The sequence below is a fragment of the Hypomesus transpacificus genome, chromosome 16 (assembly GCF_021917145.1).
Source record: "Hypomesus transpacificus isolate Combined female chromosome 16, fHypTra1, whole genome shotgun sequence".
Lineage (NCBI taxonomy): Eukaryota > Metazoa > Chordata > Actinopteri > Osmeriformes > Osmeridae > Hypomesus > Hypomesus transpacificus.
In genome coordinates this window covers 3,205,099-3,224,048 of record NC_061075.1, presented here as the reverse complement: position 1 = coordinate 3,224,048, position 18,950 = coordinate 3,205,099, and the positions used below count along the sequence as shown (strand labels likewise).

General features: G+C 47.4%; 1 protein-coding gene across 1 annotated transcript in view; it reads right to left on the bottom strand.

Moving 5' to 3' along the window:
* Window positions 1–18,950, bottom strand: part of LOC124478662 (gamma-aminobutyric acid receptor subunit gamma-3-like) — a 55,234-nt gene that overhangs the window by 13,419 nt on the left and 22,865 nt on the right. The window contains exons 4-5 of the mRNA XM_047037015.1: window positions 4,997–5,217; window positions 817–899 (exon numbers count right to left, since the gene is read on the bottom strand). Of these exons, the coding sequence (XP_046892971.1) occupies window positions 817–899; window positions 4,997–5,217 (304 nt within the window). The remainder of the gene's footprint in view (window positions 1–816; window positions 900–4,996; window positions 5,218–18,950) is intronic.

Genomic DNA, 18,950 nt, shown 5'->3' with positions numbered 1-18,950 from the left:
TAATTATGGCTGAATCACTGAAGAAGCAGTTAGACGATTCCTATTGGGTAGTCCTTGGAAAACCAATGAGAACATTTCCTACATATTCCACATTCTGCTAACTTGAAGGTCTGGAAAGCTTTTTTTTAAAGTCTACAAAAAACATGTAATAAGGACTACTTTTGTTATTGAAAATGTTTGCCATTTTAATGTACTTTAAAGGGGACAGTTTAGTGAGTCGTTTCATACTGGGAAGCTACAGTCCTTGGAAACCTTTGTCCATCTTCAGCATGAATCTCCTCGCAATCTGAAGAGCTCTCGCTAAAAACCTGTAAATTACGCAGTGTTCCTTTTTCAAACGTGCCAGTTGAAGTACTTTCTCTTGGAAACGGCGTTGAAGAAAAAGATCACTGCCCTCTCACAGTTTCTGTTCACGAACTGCTCACCACTCTAGATACAACAATTACATAATGGACCCATAACAATTACAAATATGTTGTATATCTTAAATATTCAAAACACATATTGAGTAGTATCAGTATAGTCTTAGGATAGTACTGAGATAAGTCTCAGGCACAAGTAAAAACAATCAAGCAAAAATGCTTTGAAGAAATAAATAAACCAAAAAGCGATATATCGACACACAAATCTAAAACCTGACAGGTGAGTGCAGAGGACCGAAAAAGCCTAAGACTTTTGCACAGTACTGAATGTACAGTATATAGTCACAATCAGCTTTGTACACATCCATGAACGTACACATGGTTGGTTGTGGTTCTACAGGCTGGTTCCTGAAGCCCGTGCTGGGGCTTCGGCCTCAGGACAGGTTGTACTCACAGCTGGAGAAGATGAGCGGGCAGGAGTGCTCGTCCATGGGGAAGTTGTGCAGCTGCAGCTGGCACTCTGCGTTGATGGTGAGCCTGTGAAAGGAGACAGGCACGTCAGCCCCTCTTTCTCTGATCACTCTGCCCGTCAGAAACAAGCGACCCCATACAAAACGTGACACAGCAAAAATATCAGTTCTGACTTTGACAAACTTTTTGCGTGAAACAACAACTCGCCCGGTACAGTACGAAGCAATAACCCGTCGCAGAATATGATATTGAAGGAGACAAGTTTCTAAGACAGAGGTTATTCCGAAACAATACGTTTTTGAATAATAAGTGGTTGTGCAGCTATTTGTCTCGTGGCCCACATTAATCGTCAGCACCTCCCAGACATCAAGGGGGCTTGTGAAGCCGACAGCAAACAGCCTACCAGGTGTAGTGAGCACTGAAGTAGACCGAGAGGCTGTTACGTTTCATGTCAACAGCGTATTCCAGACAACTTAATTGGAGGACTGAATTCCTCAGCAGAAGATGTTAACTGTGAATTAATAAGGTGACACAAAAAAAAACAGTTTGTTGAAGTAGTAGTCCTTGGGGCTTGATACTAATTCAATCACCCTGGAGAGCGAGCTCAAGAACGCCGTAAGCTGCAACCACGGTGAGTCATTTCCGTGCAGGTGGAACTGGTAGGAGCAGAGAGTAGGGTCCGGCAAAAATAAACTGAACTCCCTCATGTTTTGTAGAACGAGGCAGGGGTAAGGTCCCACTCCTAATGCCACACACATCAACAATACTGATTTATCCTCACAAAATGTGTGTGTGTGTGAGAGTTAGACCGCATGTGTGTGCCATCAGCAAGTGCTTATTTATTGTGTGTGTGTGTGTGATGAGCAATTGCAGATTTCGATCAAAATATTTCAGTGCCTCTTCATCCTGTCACATCAAAGATAAACTGTCTATCAGTCATGGTGCTGCCCCCTGCTGGAGAAGAAACATGATTCATTCCTTATAATGACTTAAAAAAAGCTTTCAGCATAAAGCTGTGCTCCACTCCAGTCTAGCCTGCTGGCTGTGCTATTATTCAGCACCACGTACATAGAGATCACCAGCAGAGACGGAAGGAGACTAATCTGGAAGAGGAGGAAGAGGACGGCTGGATTAGATCCCATTCTAGATCTCGTTAACGTTGTTTTCCAGACACTGAACCGGACTGTGGCCACTGTGCCTTCCACCGCGCACACGTCGAGCCGCCTCAGCTACCTCGAAAGGCCAAGTTCGTTTACCTCAGCCTCACCGAGGACGCAAATGAACACAATTAATACGGAGAGTGACATTTCGTGGTGGCCCCTCCCTCCCTCTCTCCGTCATCTCTCCGTCGTAGCGTCTCTGAGGCCTGGGCCTTGCATGCATGTTGACAATTAATGGGAATCCACAAGGCAAAATGTCGCCGGCCTTTGTTCATGATTCGACGTGCCCGGAGATTTGACTCCGCAGCGATGGCACTGCTTCTGCTGTTGCCAGGGCGATGCTTCATGGGGAGTTTGAGACCGCATGATAAAGTCTCTATTCAGCTGTATAGCCACCACTCCCCCCCCCCCCCCACACACACACTTCCACCTCCAAACACACCACCTCCTTGGCCCCATACCTCCACACCACCCCCCTCCACCCACACCTCCCTCCCCGGCTACACATCTCCCTCCCCAACTCCACCTCCACCCACACCTCCCTCCGCTCGCACCTCCACACCACCCCCCCTCCAACCCCCCTCCACCCCACCCCTTCTCCTGGTCGAAGCAGGCAGGCAGTGGTTCCAGCTCTGCCGGCTCTGCCAGAGAGCCAAGGCTGAGCCGACGATCACCCCGCTCACAGAGATTAATTCATAGAAACACATTAATCCAGAAACACATTACTTTCCCATGCAGTGCTTCCCCCCACTCTCTGCCTCTCCCTCCAGAAGATATTTCATGTTGTCAAACTGTTTACTTTACGACCGTTCCACCGAGGGACCAGGATCCGGGATCCAGACAATGGACGCATATCTGATTTCTGTCAAGTTGCCTCATGTCTGACCTCTGTCTGGCTATATGATGCATCTTCGGCCAAACACAGTAGTTCTTCTGTAGTTAATACATCACATCTCAATCTGGGCCCTCACCCAAAAACACTGCTTATATCCAATATCATTTGACTAAACTAACGCTTCAGATCTTTATTTTTTAAACACCCCCTCTTTTATTGGAGAGGTTCTACTGAAGTGTGTCCATGACTCTTTCAGACCGCGGGGCGCTTTCATAAAGACTCTTCAGCTCAGAGGCATGTTGATGTGTTCAGCAATGGAGAACACCCGAGTCATCAGATCGCAACGCTTCTCTCTGTATCTGGGTTGAAACTGACAGCGCACATCCTGCGTGCGGGCATACCAGGACCAGTCAGGCTCCAAATGTTAAGGAATTCATGAATAAGACTCCTGTAAAAGCAAATCGATGGAGTTTAGCTTGTTTAATTTGAATATGCTGCTGTCTCTGTTGTCGTTTGTGAAGCATGCTATTCTCCAGACTGGAAGGAGTTGTGTTGACACCCCATGACAGATAGTTGACTTGCCTTATCTCAACCCCATACTGAACACCCTGTAAAAATATCCACAAGTCAGAGATGATCATATCAGATTTTCTATCTGTGCTGCCACATTTTTTTTTCTCTCCTGGCTTCCATGAGAATCTGAGGCAGAACAACATTTCACTATGAATCTCCTCACATATTCCTTCCATGAAAAAAAACATTGCTCTAAAAAAGAATATGCGATCCTGCCAAAAACAATAACAATCCATTACACTGCCGTTAAAAATCAATCTTGAAGTTATAGCACCAGTCCACTTACTAATAAGGCTGTCACTGATTCAACACAGGAAAACAAATCGAGAGTGAAGATGAAGGGATCCATACGGTCTACTGTTGATTTAGGAGACATCAAACATGAATCTACAAAACAGGGAGGGCGAGGGCATCTCTAGCATGGGAGTCAGATGGCTGAGCGGTCAGATGGCTGAGCGGTGAGGGAGTCGGGCTAGTAATCACACGGTTGCCGGATCGATTCCCCGCCATGCCAAATGACGTTGTGTCCTTGGGCAAGGCACTTCACCCTACTTGCTTCGGGGGGAATGTCCCTGTACTTACTGTAAGTCGCTCTGGATAAGAGCGTCTGCTAAATGACTAAATGTAAAATGTAAATGTAATGTAATCCAATCTCAATGTGTTTGCACACCCCATAATACAATATTGTAGTCAACGTAACCAACTATTCAAACCTCCCCAAACTCCATGGTGGACAAAGGATCAACAGCACTGTTGTTTAGCTCTGCTGTCGCTGTCAGGACAACCAGCAGCCTCTCCAGACTACGAGCCAGAGGCAGCTTGGCAGCCTGGCTGGTGTTAGATTGGTCTCACTACAAGCAGCCACACCCAATCTGGACCAGAGCTAACCACACCATCAGGTATGGATGTCACAGCAGGCCCGGTGTGGTCTCACACAAGGACGTATGGGAGAGGATGGCGGTCTCTGGTTTATGGAAACAGACCACCAGGTAATGGCTGGAGAGCGAAAGCAAAACATGTGCCTGTGGACAGGGGCGTTAGGGCTTTCTGAGGGACAGACTAAATCATCAGATTAGGGAGGGGCAGGCCCGAGCAGGAAAAAGGATTTGCTTAAAGTATACTTGCGACATACAAGTACAAACATACATCAAGTCGAACATAATATTCAAGTTGTCAATAAGTATGTGAGTATCAGCATATTTTTGAGTACCCCTTCCAACTCGGTAGCAAAAGATCGATATAATGAAAATGTATCAAGCTTTTATTTGATGTGTTAATATTTGACGAAGAATGCTCTTTTCCGTTTGGGCGGGCCCCTTTGCTGAGGAGTCAGGCCACTCGCTGTGTCTCGCGGCTCCTTCCTGACAGCAACAACATTTCTACTCAGTGTTTGTGTTATTGCCTTGTCCAAACCTCGCAACAAAACAGCACGAACATGAAGGAAGAACATAAAAAAGCCCTTTCGGTAACCAAGACAAAATCCTCCATCATGCCAGCATAGCTTCACATGACGACAATAGCTTTTATGTGGCGTTTCAGGCGATGCACATAACAGTGAAACTGCCACAGCATGAAGAGAGCTGAGAGGTTTCTACCTTAGTGTGTACAGTATTTTCCCATCGTTCCATATTCTCAGCAGCTGATTGGGTGTCGTTATCCAATGAGAGTCAGCGTTCTTGGAGTTCCTGAAGATGGTGTCCGGCAACCAAATAAGCCCGACCATATTGCTGTTCAAAGTCAATATCTTCATCGTGCTGTTGTATCTGAGACGGCTATCTGTCCACGTCTGAGCAAAGATGATGTCGATTTGGTACTCCTGAAAGAAAGCAAATAATACATTATCAAGCTGGAGCATGTTCGGAGATAGTTCAACATATGCCCCTCTCCCCCCGCAGAGTACATACACTGCCCTGTAGATAAGAAGAGAACAGCCTAGAGGAAAAGACAGCTTCGCCTAACGGCAGAGGTATTGATTTCCTGTCCTGTGAGAGTAATCTCTGAGCCTCTGAAGGATAGACTACATAGGGACTAAATGACATCCCTCAGTATCACAACACTGGGGCGTCAGATTGATCAGGTAGCCCACTTCTGCCCTGAGGTCCAAACCTCTCTCCCTCTCCCCCAACTCTCTTCACCTTCCCTTCATCTTCATTTCCCTCATCCCCCAGTTGTCCTCTCCCTACCACCCCTCCACCACCCATTCCATCCTCTCATCACACATCCCTCCCTCAGCCCCCTAATTCCTCCCTCCCTCGCCCCCCCTCCATCCTCCAACTCGCCTCATCCGTCCTCTCCACCTACCGTTCCCTCTCCCTCACCACCCTACTCCCCCACTTCCCCCTTGAGTCCATGTCTCCGCCACACCCTCACGTCTGCTGGTCACAGGTGAACAGTCCTTCAGGAACTTTCCAAGCTGGTTTGCTCACTGCAGCACTGGGAGAGTGAGGTAGCAGTAATAGGAAGAGACAGGCTGTTTGGCACCAGATGGAGGCTGAGCAGAGTGTGCCGTACCTGAGAATAAAACAAGCCTACCCCGTCTCCACCACCTACACCCTGCAAACTGTATCACACACAGTCTTCAGCGTACACACACTGCCACGACACACACTGCTACCACACACACACTGTCTTCACAACCTCCCCCCCCCCCTCCCGCTAACACAAATGCTGTTTCACTGTCAGGACTGTTGGTAAACTGGAGAATCGGATCTGAATCAGGTCTTCTCCGCGGGAGTCTGAGGATCCACCGGCAGTCTAAAACCACCACAACCCTCCATGGTCCAGGCACGCTGTTTCTGGGTTAGCCAGGGACCCCCCATGGTTCACAGACCCAGCGACCCAGCGCTGGGCTTCTCTCGCACCAACTCAAGGGTTCATTACGGCGGCTTTCATCCACCTCTGAATGGGACGGAGTTAGGGATCAGCCTCCAGTTGCTGGAGCTTAGATTCCGAGGCTGAGCGCTCTGGGTACAGTGCTGAGATATTCCCACAGCAGCGTGGGAATAACCGGTCTCCTGTGCGTTTGCACGCCATTAAGAGATACCGTCTCTGAGTCTCCCAGATCAAGATGGGGAGAGACCAGGGCGCTTCCCAATGATGATGAGGATTGGTGAAGAGGAGGAGGATTAGCACAATCATCCTCATCATCATTATCATCGTCATCATCATCATCACCACCACCCCACATTCCTTCCCTGGTTCTAGTTCTGGTGTGATCACAACGATCTGTTCCCACTTCGTTCTGCTCCAAAGTCAAGAAGGGAACTGCTGTTTTCCTCTGATCTTTGCTTATATTTCACTCGGAGAACAATGTCTTGTTTGAAAAGCCCTCAATAAATAATAGCTCTGAAAAACGGGATGTACTGCAGGCTACTTGCTTTAAATAGAAGAGGCCTGACACAGTGCTTGCTTAGTACCCTGTTGTAAGTTTTCATACCGAAAACGCTCTCTCAAACCCAGGCATGTGGATCTCTCAAAACCAGGCATGTGAAAACACATCCTTATTCCCCGCACGTTGGGACATTAGACTCGGCTTTTGACTGACAGCGTTTGAAAGTGCAGCGATGGAAGTTTCTGACATTGGACCGGATCCAGTCAACTCCTGTGAAGCCGGACAGAAAGTGCCATTCGACTGGACGTGTGCATAAATAGCAGCCGACCGATTACCATTTCAAACATGGACTCCGATTCGAACTTTGCAATTTTAAAGACCGGGCGAGATGAGCATTTGCAAGCGAAATGAGGCTCTTTGAGGTGGCTCGCAGGACAAAAACTAATGGCTTCGTTCTGCTCTGTGCCTTTGAGGTCTCAATTCAGCGCTCGCGGTGAGTTGACTAATTATTGACGGCAATAGTTAAACCTCTCATGCAGAGCGCTCCGTCAAATAGAACAGAATACTTGACTCTCCCACCCCCTCTCCTTCTCACGCACACACACTTTTACAAGCACACACGCTCGTACAAGTGCGCACAAACTAGCACTTCAAAACCCTGCACACCCAAACCTTTATCTGTTTTTCATTATCACTTCAGCACACAAGGGCATTACAGGTCGTTAGAGATGCAGATTTTTACCCACACCCCCCCCTCCTCCCAAACACACATACACAAAAAAAAAAACCTTCATTGCACTGTCCACGACTCCAGAACCTCATTTGACCTTTAATAGAGTCTCCCCAGTAGTTAAACCTCGTTTTAATAGGCTTCCAATTAGACCAAGTCAATATTCAGGAGAACTAGCAGGCCATAATTGTGACCTTTCATTGTTTAAGCTCAAGGAAGCGGGGCGACCAGGGAAGTATTACCTGGCAACCAGACCAGCGGAGAGAAAAGACAAGAGGTTAAATAAACAGAACTAATTCTACCTGATGTCATAACATCTGGATGGAGAGACATGCAGATGGTTGGTGTTCTTTAAGAACCGTAGCCGAGTCGGGAAGCAGAGCATGAAGAAGGACATGTGCGACCTCTTGACCTCTTGTCTTTTTGCTACGGTCCTATCGTGGTTCAGCTTAACGCCCTACAGGATATTCAAACGTGTGGCGGTCGGTTTCTTCCCCTTTTCATCTGATGTGCTCTCCTCAGCTTTTCCAGCATCAACAGTATAAACGTGCCTGTCTGCATGGTGCACACGAGTCTGTCTTCCCAAGTTCCCAGGTCGAAGCCCAGAGTGACTTCCACACAGAGTTTGTTCAGATACAGCGAATGTAGCAGGAGGAATAGAAAATCTGTGTGTTGCTCAAAAATGCAAAGTAGAAAATGTGGGCAATAACAGTCAATTGAAACTGAACCACGCGGCCGAAATGCTCTCCCGGGAGTGAGGACTGAGGATTAAGGTGAGAAGACGGCATCTCGCTAACACCTGCATTATACAGGAGAGGGGCGGCTTGTTTTAGTGGCAGAAAGCGGACCCGTATCTCGGCCAGGGGCCAAAAATAGCAACGAAAGAGACTTCCTTCACATGGAGGAACCCACGGTATGCTGTCCTGTACCTGCATAGTCCCCCCCTGTTGGAAGAGAAACTGAAGAAAGATCTAGATAAATCATGAACTTTTGACTGGAAGAGAACAGCAGTAGGTAGGGAAGCAAGCCTGGGTTTGGGGATTCAATGAGGTTCACTAAGGGAGAGTTCATACCTAAAGGTCCGTTTCCTAAATCGAAATCAATACTTTTCCACTAATTTCCCACTCCCAAGCTGTTCCTGGCCCGAACTACCAGCGGGTGTTCACAGCTTCCAGCACAGAAATAACACAAATATGAAACGCTTAATTCTTCAACACAGTACTTACAGAAAGTGTCCTTTTTATGCCAGACATGATTTGTACTTGCGAAGACAACAACAAAAAAGCCCATAGAGTTGTTTGTATATGAAGGAAATCTTTTTAAACATCGAGTTGATTGTGCTAAGACAAGGTGAGATATGAGCTCATTCTTCCTAAGACCCTCATTTGGATCTTATTGAATCTCTACATTTTTTTCAGGACAATTACATTTGATTTCGCAGAGGAAATATTTTCATATTCGATTTTCAAATGATAGGGACATGGGGAATATGACTCATTACAGTAAATGATTTAACTCCGACTCGGCTATGTGGGAGCTTTTTCCAGCCGACTTCTTGTCATCTGAAATGACCTGCATACAAATGGGAGATTTCCTTCATCAGAGAGAGTGGCTCCGGCCGCTTCTATCAGGTCCCCCTCCACCGCCCCGTCCCCACCCCCCCTTCCACTTTCACCCCCCCTCCCTCCACTTTCACTCCCTTTTGACTTTCACCCCCCCCCCCCCCCTTTCCACACACAGTTACAACTCAGGTTACTCCGCTCAGACATGCCCCCTCCACAAACACCACCCCACCCCTCCAGCCTCACCAAACTTAGTGATGATAGCCCATCGCGTGCGCCGCCTCACCGTCAGAGTGTGAAATGGGTGCAGCTGCAGGCTCACTTGGCCCTGCGTGTCCCTAGCACCCTAATTAAATTCCCCACACCGTTTATCATTTCTAGGAATGTGAGGCGGAAATAAAACCCCCCGATGAATAAAGGATGAATCTGGCAGGTCGCTGTGGCTCGCATTGGGGCTTGACACCCCAGCGCACCCCCATTGTCTCTGTGGGTCTGTCTTCTCTGACTGGTGTGGCTTGCTGGAGACACAAACGCTGTGTGTGCGCCTGTGTGGCAGAGGCGTCTCCATGACAACAACGAAAATGGGAGTTTTTTTCAAACATTTTGTTATTGTCCTTTCCGATGACAAAAAATTTCTGCTTTCATAGAGACTGTATAACGTGTATTTTGTGTCTGTACGTGGCCAGCCTTGTGTTACATTTGGTCCATTTGTAACCACCTCCTTTGCAGCAGAATCCAAAACCGCAGGGGTGCCATGGCACAGCCAAGCGCTCAGAGACTCTGATTAGCACCTTATTCTTCTCGTCGTCCTACTGTACGACGCAGAGCTGCCAACTACGCCCAGCCAGCTGGAGAGATTCAGCTTTCAAATGCACGCAGGGGCAGAGGTCTTCAACCCTGGTCCTCAGGGCCCAGTGCCCTGCATGTTCTAGACGTTTCCCTGCTCCAACACACCTGATTCAAACGAATGGGATGTTATGTGGCTTCTGCAGAGCTTGATAATGAGCCATTCATTTGAATCAGGTGCGCTGGAGCGGGCAAACATCTAGAACATGCAGGGCAGTGGGCCCAGGTTGAAGACCACTGATGTAGAGTATATGCACGTGGAACAAAGAACATTCAAATGTGTTTTCCCAAGACGAAACGAATCCATTGAATAATGAACCCACAGTACAAGCCAGTCCTCTGCACTGCGGTAAGACTCTAGAAACATGCGGTTCTGTTCTTCCTATAGTGTAATACAGTGGAATTCATCCAGTCCTTGAGAGACTGTCAGTGAAGTGACCTGTGCAACTGCAGACAGTGAGTCTCCCTAGAAGGCTTTGACCACCGGTCTCCGTCTCATCTCTTATCTTGGGTGAATCTTCAGACGGGGGGGGGGGGGGGAGATATTCTAGTACATTCTGTGGGTCCATAGTGCAGTGACTAAAAGGCGATGTGATGCTACCGAGCCCGGAATAGGAATTCCCAAGGACTCACAGGCAGAAACTCTCCCATTCAGCCCTCATCGGCTCTTTCAAGTGCAGAAGAAAAAGTGCTTAGTCTGCTTTTCAGCCAGAGCAACCCCGCTCCCCCAACCCTTCCTTCCTCCCCCCCGCCAACACCCCCGTCCTCTACCCACCCTCTACCCACCACTCTCTCTCCCTGCCTCTCCCATTTTTTTTTTCTCTTCCACCCAACTGTCATTCAGCTCTGAACTCGCCTTGGGCCTCGGAACCAACTGGAACTCTCCAAACACCCACGTCCATTCTGGTCTCCGCCAACTTAAATAGCGTCCCTCAAAACAAGCAAAAGCAGAGAACTTCAGAGTGCCAATCGCACGAGGTAGGGAGCAGGTAAACTGGGTCAGCGTGCGCTCGTTTCGTGTGCCGTTGGCGGCGCTGTGCTGCATGATGACGCAGCAGAGGAGGCGCACTGCCCGCTCGGTGCTCCTCTTCCTGGACGGAAGATCGGCCGGCGATCGCCAGATGAGGCGGAGGTTTCTGCGCGTTGGCCTCGTTCCGCCCCCCCCCCCCCCCCCCCCCCGCCCCCTCTCAAGGTCATTTTCAGGAGAGATGTACTTGTTACTCCCTCTAAGCAGGGCAGGTTTATATAGGCTACTTCTCGAGGAAACAACGCAAGATTGCATGCTCTACTTAAGCAGCTATATGCAGTTCATATCTGTGTGCTCCACTGTCGTATGGACAAAGAGACTGCTACGATAGACAGATGCTTACTGCCCACTACAGCATCTAACAGGGTTATGATAGAGTCATGACAGGGTTTTGGACATATATAAGCCGATGTGCATGTTGAAATGCACACTCTCTTAAAGAAATGATAAAAATAAATGTTTCTCAATGTTGAAATCAAACTACCAGAGGAATGGACGTCACGGCTGAAATACGGACAAGACATCAAGAAATGACCTCTTCCCTTCCTCTCTGACCTTTAACTTCCCTTTTGCTCATCTCTGTGAAAACGCGAGGCGGTAAACTAATGTGTTACTCTCTGGAAATTGTTTCAAAGGTGGTCGCCCCACTTTGCCGTGCATTCTTCAACAGGAAATGAAACAGAGTGACCAGAATATCTACTTTGTCTAATTCAAAACTAAATTGGGAGCAGACCAGGTTAATCAGACAACTGTGCATGCACAAATTGATTCACAGCAGGAGCATGGCAGGATTCCCGCTCATAAAAAAAAAAAAAACGTTTTTACTGTCCGACCAACCATGGTGTGCCTGTTACTGCCCGCCATTGTTGTGATAGCACCCCACCCCAATTGATAATTTAGCAATCAACAGACTTTATAAGTTATCTGTAAAAGACAAAGTGTGACAGAAAAGGCCCTTTGAACTTCAAATGCTAACCGCCTCGCCTCCGCGGGAGAGAAGTGAGCCGGCTCTTTAGGAGCGCTGGCAACGCACCGTGACTCATGGCAGACGTCGGATGATTCATAATTTAATGTCCTGCAGCAGCTGTGCAGGATCCTCCTCGTGGCCTCGGCAGACGATTGGCCGGGGAGAATCGAAAAACGGAACGGAGAACATTCTAGAACGGAGAATATTCTAGTCGACACCGTGCCTCCTCGTCAGCTCTCCCTCCACTCCCTGAGGCTCTGAGCTGCGTGAGATTGGACGACCTGACGGGTTTCTGCAGATGATTGGTCCTTAGGGCATGTCAGACCTCACAAGAAGCAATCTGATCTGTCGCACCGCAGGCCTCTCCATCGGTTTGCTAACCTACTTCCTGTGTAGAATGTGAGAACAAGACCAACCGTGGCCCGGTTTGTTTGCACCTCCCTCGCCGACAGAACATGACAGGGGTCGAGTCACCGTGATCTGTTTGTCCTGAGCGCTGCGGTGCGAGTCTGACACCTCTGTGTACTGACCAATCACACCACAGGCCCCGGAGTCAGGTGTGCAGAGTCCAATCTATTTGCTGCAGATGGAGGGATTTGAAGCAAATGAACTGGGTTTGACTCTTCATCCTCACCCGTGAAATGATCGCTTCATCACTTATAGTCACCCAAATCTTCGCTTTCCTGATTCTGGGACGATGTTCGTGTATAAAGATGGTAGCTCAACTTCTTGTCCCCGAACTGTCCTGAATCCCAAAGTTTTAAGACACTTCCCAAAGTCTTGAGACACATAAGTCATAAAAATGAGTAATACTTTTATACAATAGTATGGCTAAGCTCTATTATACTATATTGTTAATTTTTTAACTTATCAAATGAATGAACCTATACTGAACATATTAAAATGACTATGGATAACTCTGTAATCTGCGCCCCCATACTGCAGTTTGATATAGCAGTTCAATATGAGCTATAATCAATTCTCTTTGTTGCCCCTTGCTATTATTCATTATCTTTTTGGGACCAAAAGATGATATATGCAAAAAAAGATAATTAGCCTTTTTGTCCAACACAAAAAGGATTCAGTAGTTTAACGCAGTCACTAATGAATATTTTGTAATGGAATCTATCCAGCTATCTTCACAACTAGCTGTGTTAAAAACATGCAGAACTGGATCTCTGACAGGCAAATCTTTTTTTGCAGTATTTCCTTTAAGCTGCAGGGGTGATGTCGAGCTGGGGCGCATGTACACTGTTCCTCCCAGGAGAGCTTTCAGCTTGTGCTGTATCGTACAGTATCTACCTCCATGTACCAGTACTGTTTGGCAGCCCACTCAAACAAAGCCTCTAATGAATGGCTATTTCCACCGCCGTGCCCTGGCACGCCAACACACAGGCTCATGATGTGGGCGGGTTCCTGGTGCCCGCCGCAGAGCCAGGATTTCCCAGGATCCCGTTTGCTGCGCCTGCTTTGTTGTCTCCTAATTGGCTACTGCTTGCCGACTGCCGAGGCTGCCTCCATCGGCTGCAGGAACAGAACGGTCGGAAAATGAATTTGATGCATCTGTATTATTATTTATTTTTTTAAGAATGGTTGCGTTTCAGGGTGAGGATTCTTACACGGATGGTGATAGTGTGTGTGTGTGGGGGGGGGGGTATTGAGATGAGGGGTTGGTGTGGGGGTCATAGCGGTGAGGGATTGAGGTGTGGGGTGGGGGGGTTTATTGGTGAGGAGTGGGGGCGTGGGGTGGGGGGGGTCATAGTGGTGAGGGGTTGGGGTGTGGGGTGCGTGGGGTTGGGGGGTTATATTGGTGAGGAGTGGGGGCGTGGGGTGGGGGGGTCATAGTGGTGAGGGGTCGGGGTGTGGGGTAGGGGGGTCATAGTGGTGAGGGGTTGGGGTGTGGGGTGGGGGGGTCATAGTGGTGAGGGGTTGGGGTGTGGGGTGGGGGGGTCATAGTGGTGAGGGGTCGGGGTGTGGGGTAGGGGGGTCATAGTGGTGAGGGGTCGGGGTGTGGGGTGGGGGGGTCATAGTGGTGAGGGGTCGGGGTGTGGGGTAGGGGGGTCATAGTGGTGAGGGGTCGGGGTGTGGGGTGGGGGGGGCCTGATGCAGGGTTCAGAGGCATCCTTCACAGGCTCAAATTGATTTGCTGGGGGAGACTGGGGCGATCCCATGGACAAGACTTCCTGTCAGAGGGAGTCAGGACAAATCCATCAACTCAGATCAATACCCGGAGCTGGCTGAACTCTCCCCACAGAGCTCTGGGGTGGCATTGAGCTTAATGTTAATGTTGCCATGACAATTTGTGTGTGTGTGTGGTGGTGGATGGGGGGGGGGGGCATTTTACCCGTTCTATGATGAAACACTACAGTGTGGTCCACACAGGTTTTTTCTCCAGGGTTCCGTAAGATCCTCTCTAGTGGTTGTATTTCTGTCATGCTCTACTGTAGATTTGCAATTCATTCATGATAAAATGTACTCATAACACTTGTTCATATCTACTAATCAGGTAGTTCATGTGCCTGCGTTGTTTTGCTCTGAAACGACAAAAGCCTTGTGAATCAAAGCCTTGATACAAGTTACACCTGCTCCGGGAAATACAATCCACCAACACAGCACATTACACACACCTGGCTCATAAACTCCTTGTAATCTTCCGCAGATGAATCAACACTGATGGTTCGCTGCATAACTGAATCTGTTCCTACAGAGTGAACACATCTACATAGCCTGAGGGGCGAGTCGTTTAGTGACACGCTAAACAATAGGAGCGCCATGTTTTGTAAGTCATTGTCAGGACTGGTTTATGCTGAGGTTTATTGGGGGCTCCAGAGAACACACAAACAGAAGTTTAGAAGCGCCCCCATCATCTACCTCTGGACTGAGGCTCCTTCAGCTCCCTGCCTCGGAATGGAAAGTTCCGTGAGAAGACAGGCGTCTACTCAGTGAGGTTCCCCAAATGATAACTTTTAATGGTCCAAGCGAACAAATGGGTGATGTTACTGTATATTGCCGGTGAAAAAACGGCGTTTTACACACGGGGACAAATGCATGATTTAAAAGGAAGAGAAATGCTTTATTCATCACTGAGTGCAAAAATTCATCTAACTCGAGAGGAAGAACAAAGGCTTCTGGGCCGGGGAGGAACGATAAGAAGCACACGTAAACCATCTCTGTTGTCAGCAGTCTTCTAGAAGCTGAAAGCAAACTATTATGTTGAATTATGGTTGCACTACACGGCAGAAGAGTACACAAAAGGAAAACATGTATTTTATTTAATTTTTTTTTGGGGGGGGGGGGGGTCGTATTTCATTTTTTCTTATTTTTTTGGGAAACCTGTATTCCGTTTAACAAGATAATGTTTCGATGGCGCCTGAAAGCAAAGCTGAGGCAATAACTCAGAGAGAAGATATCATGTACTCGACAGAAAGTCCTTTACGGCCACCGCTCCCTCTGTGTTTGGGGTGATTTACCCTCTGTCATTATAGGCAGAATAACTCTTTCACAATGGAGTGACTTACATAAAATTTACATACATTGGAGAACAAATGCAGAGCTGGTAGGAAACAGGAAAGTGGATTTAAGTCTTTTTCACTCCAACAAAATCCTTCAAAGGAGAGTAAATAGCTTTCAGCTCTTTGCTCGTGAAAGCGAGGTCGTCTCCCATCTCAGACAGATGATTTACAGCCTCCTCAAGCACGGACTCAAACACAGGTTTTGGGGCTTCTGTTGTTTTCTGCTCTTGTTTATCTCCTCTAAATCTTTACCCCTGACCCTCTCGGGGAAAGAAAGCACTGTACCTCAGCATGTCCGTGCTGTAAAAACACATTAGCATGGGAGATAAAACACACGTAATGGCATCATAGGAGCCTATAGGGTCGGACTCAATCACTGTTTCATTGTCGACCCTAAAAATCTGCCATGCCCATATTAAACTGGCTGTTTCTGGACCGAACAGGTCATGAAACTTCTGAAGTGAGAGGAAAGAATTTCCTGTCAGCAATTGTTCTGCCCAGCGACTGTAATCCAGACCAGCCAGAGGGAGAGGAGTGGCCGTCAGGGGGAAACTTAGAGAGGCATTCTGCAGGTCAACACATTCTCTTTCCTGTTTACTGTTTGTTTACATAAAATACCTAATTACTGCCGCTCTCCAGCGTACTAGTGTCATCCACCACACATGCACACACACACACACACACACACACACACACACACACACACACACACACACACACACACACACACACACACACACACACACACACACTGTTACCACTAATAACTTTCAGAAAAAAGAAAAAAACGAATGAAATCCATGAACTGAAAGCTCGCTAGGCCAAATCATTTACAGCATCTTAACGTTACAAACAGCTACTGCTGTATGTGCTGCGACTCAAGAGGACGACACAGAACATTCACAAGTCTGCCAGTCGGAGAACAGCACAATCCTGTTTGTGCCTTTTTCTTTCTACATATATATATATTGGTTCCCAGAATATATTTCAGCCACAGAAGCTAGGGCCTGAATGTATTGCTAAAGGGTAAAAGGGACTGTAATGAATTCATCAGACCACATGACACACAGGCCTTTTAGTGTGAGAGAGCCGGCAATCGCCCTGTCCATTAATCACGTCTGAAAATTAATAAATAAGTCAATATTCTCGAGACAAGCCTACTTTTTTTCCAATCATAATTGCTACCTGCCAGCAAAACAAAAACAATGAGATCTCTTACTTCCTGAGAGGCACCTGTCCTGTTAGACCTCCCCTCTCTGTGTATAACCAGCATGCACAGCAGTACAGGGTTCATTAGAGAGGACTGTTTGAGCCGGCGTTTAGTGCAATAGAAAGTCGTGGGGTTCCAGGAAGAGATCCTGCACTGCTGTACAGTAAAGGAGATTGATTGGTCGAAACTGAACCGTGATCTTAGCAATGGAGCATGAAGCCAACTCTACATGGTCCCCCTACGCAAGCCCAGAGGCGACACGACTGACCTGCTGCTGATTTTAGCCAAAAGGCTTGATTAAAATGCAATTTATTGATATTACAATGCTGTTACTGTTGTGATTACCAAGTATTACCAAGTTAGTACCCACACAAACAGCTAACACATTGTTCTTTTTTACTATATAGTTGCGCACAGAGTATTGGAACCATCTTCTTTTTACTACCTGGATGGTAAAAGTTCAGGCAAGTTTGTGAACGACCCAGGATGTGTCTGTAACCTCCAGAGCTGCCAGGAACATCTGCCAACAGCCTCCAGGGTAGAGCACATGCTGAGATGTTTATCAAACGCTGTAAAAGTAGAAAAGGTATGAAGGTGAGATAGGCATCGGCAGGGGGTCTATCCTCCGGAGGCGCCCGGGTCAACGGCAGCTCTGAGACGGCACACATCATGTTTGAGGCGCCCCGGGCCTCCAAGCTGCCAGAGTGGAGCTATCAGCTTGTCTTTGTATTAGAGTGTGTGGTTGTGATAGAGTGTGTGTATATGTCAGTGTGTGTGTGTGTGTGTGTGTGTGTGAGTAGTTGTGAGTGCTTGTGCATGTTCTTGTGATGTCATTGTGTTTGTGTGTGTATTTTGTGTGTTTCTGTATGTGTGTGTGTGTGTAGTTGTGACTGTGTGTGTATACTTGTGATTGTCAGTGTGCGAGCGTCTGTCTGGGTGACTTGGGACCATGCTCGCCCTGACAGTTTAGCGCACAGCAAGGGATGGTGCCGTGGGCCAGGCTCAACCTACTAGCCCACCAATCAGAGGCAGTGTGACATCCAAGCCTACCAATCAGAGCAACTGTGACATCCAAGCCTACCAATCAGAGCAACTGTGACATCCAAGCCTACCAATCAGAGGAACTGTGAGTTCCAGGCCTACCAATCAGAGCAACTGTGACAGTTAGCGCTTTACCGCCTGTGGCTTCACATCAGAGGTTACCTGTCCCTTTGCGCATTGTGGCGATCAATCGAGCATAGCTACATTAAACGTAACAGCGCTGACCTGATTGAGGTGTGAGTGAGACAGGATGATGTCATGTCCATAAAAGCTGAGTGCTCATGGGAGTTGCCGTCTTGGTTTCACCTTGTCATGTCACGGTCCGTTGACTGCATGAGCATACACCCACTGTCACGGTTCCCCCATCAGACAGCAGGGTCGTCCAGAGGTTGGAGGTCAAAAGTCAGGTTCATGGAGTTCAGCAGCTCAGCGTGGCAGCGAGGTATCAAGGTATTAACATAAAATGAAATATGCAAAGAGTATAAGTCATTTAGTCTGACGAGGAGACAAGGGTTTTGGTTCTGGAAATGGACAGTCTGTCCACCACCAGTGGATACGTGTTGGGATTGTTTCAATGTATTTATTGATTAGTGGCAGCATGTAGACTCACATCCATCCGTACACATGAACGTTTCCTTCAGTTTCCTTCATGACATCTCTGTTCACCATCACATGAGTTGTTTTTCATTGTCTGTGTCCATCTTTAGCTCTGCTTGTTATTGTACTACAAACCAAAATGTATTTGACCCTTTAGCTTCACTCGGGTGGTATTGTGATAATGTGGACCTTAGCTTTGACATCAATGTTCAAGACTCCATGGTTGGACAACGGAAAATGAAAAATCCTTGCTGTGAGGGGTAAAAACATCCCATTCACAGTGCTGTCAGGATACTTTGCAGCACATGTAACCTTTGCAGCACAAGTCACCACATTGTAGCATGGCCTTGAAAAGAAAATATTTTTTTCCACTAGACACATGGCCCGAATGCCAGTTCAATAAAGCTCTATAGATTCTTTTTCTTCATCACTCTTGGCCATTGTGCTGCTTTACCCAGAATGCAATTGTGAAGAATACATTGCAGTCCCTGCCATTGGGTGCCTAGATTTCTCCCTCAAAAGCACCACAATGTTCAGCTCCTTTGGAAATTAGTTAGCACAATGCAGTTGTATGTCGTTATTAATCTTTTTATCTTGCTTAATTCTTTCTTATATATAGCCAGTGGTTTCCACAGTGTATACCATTTTAACTTGCCTCCCGCATCTCATCTGGAGAAAGATGGGGATATTTAGAGTCAAATCAACACACCATTCACTTGATTTGTG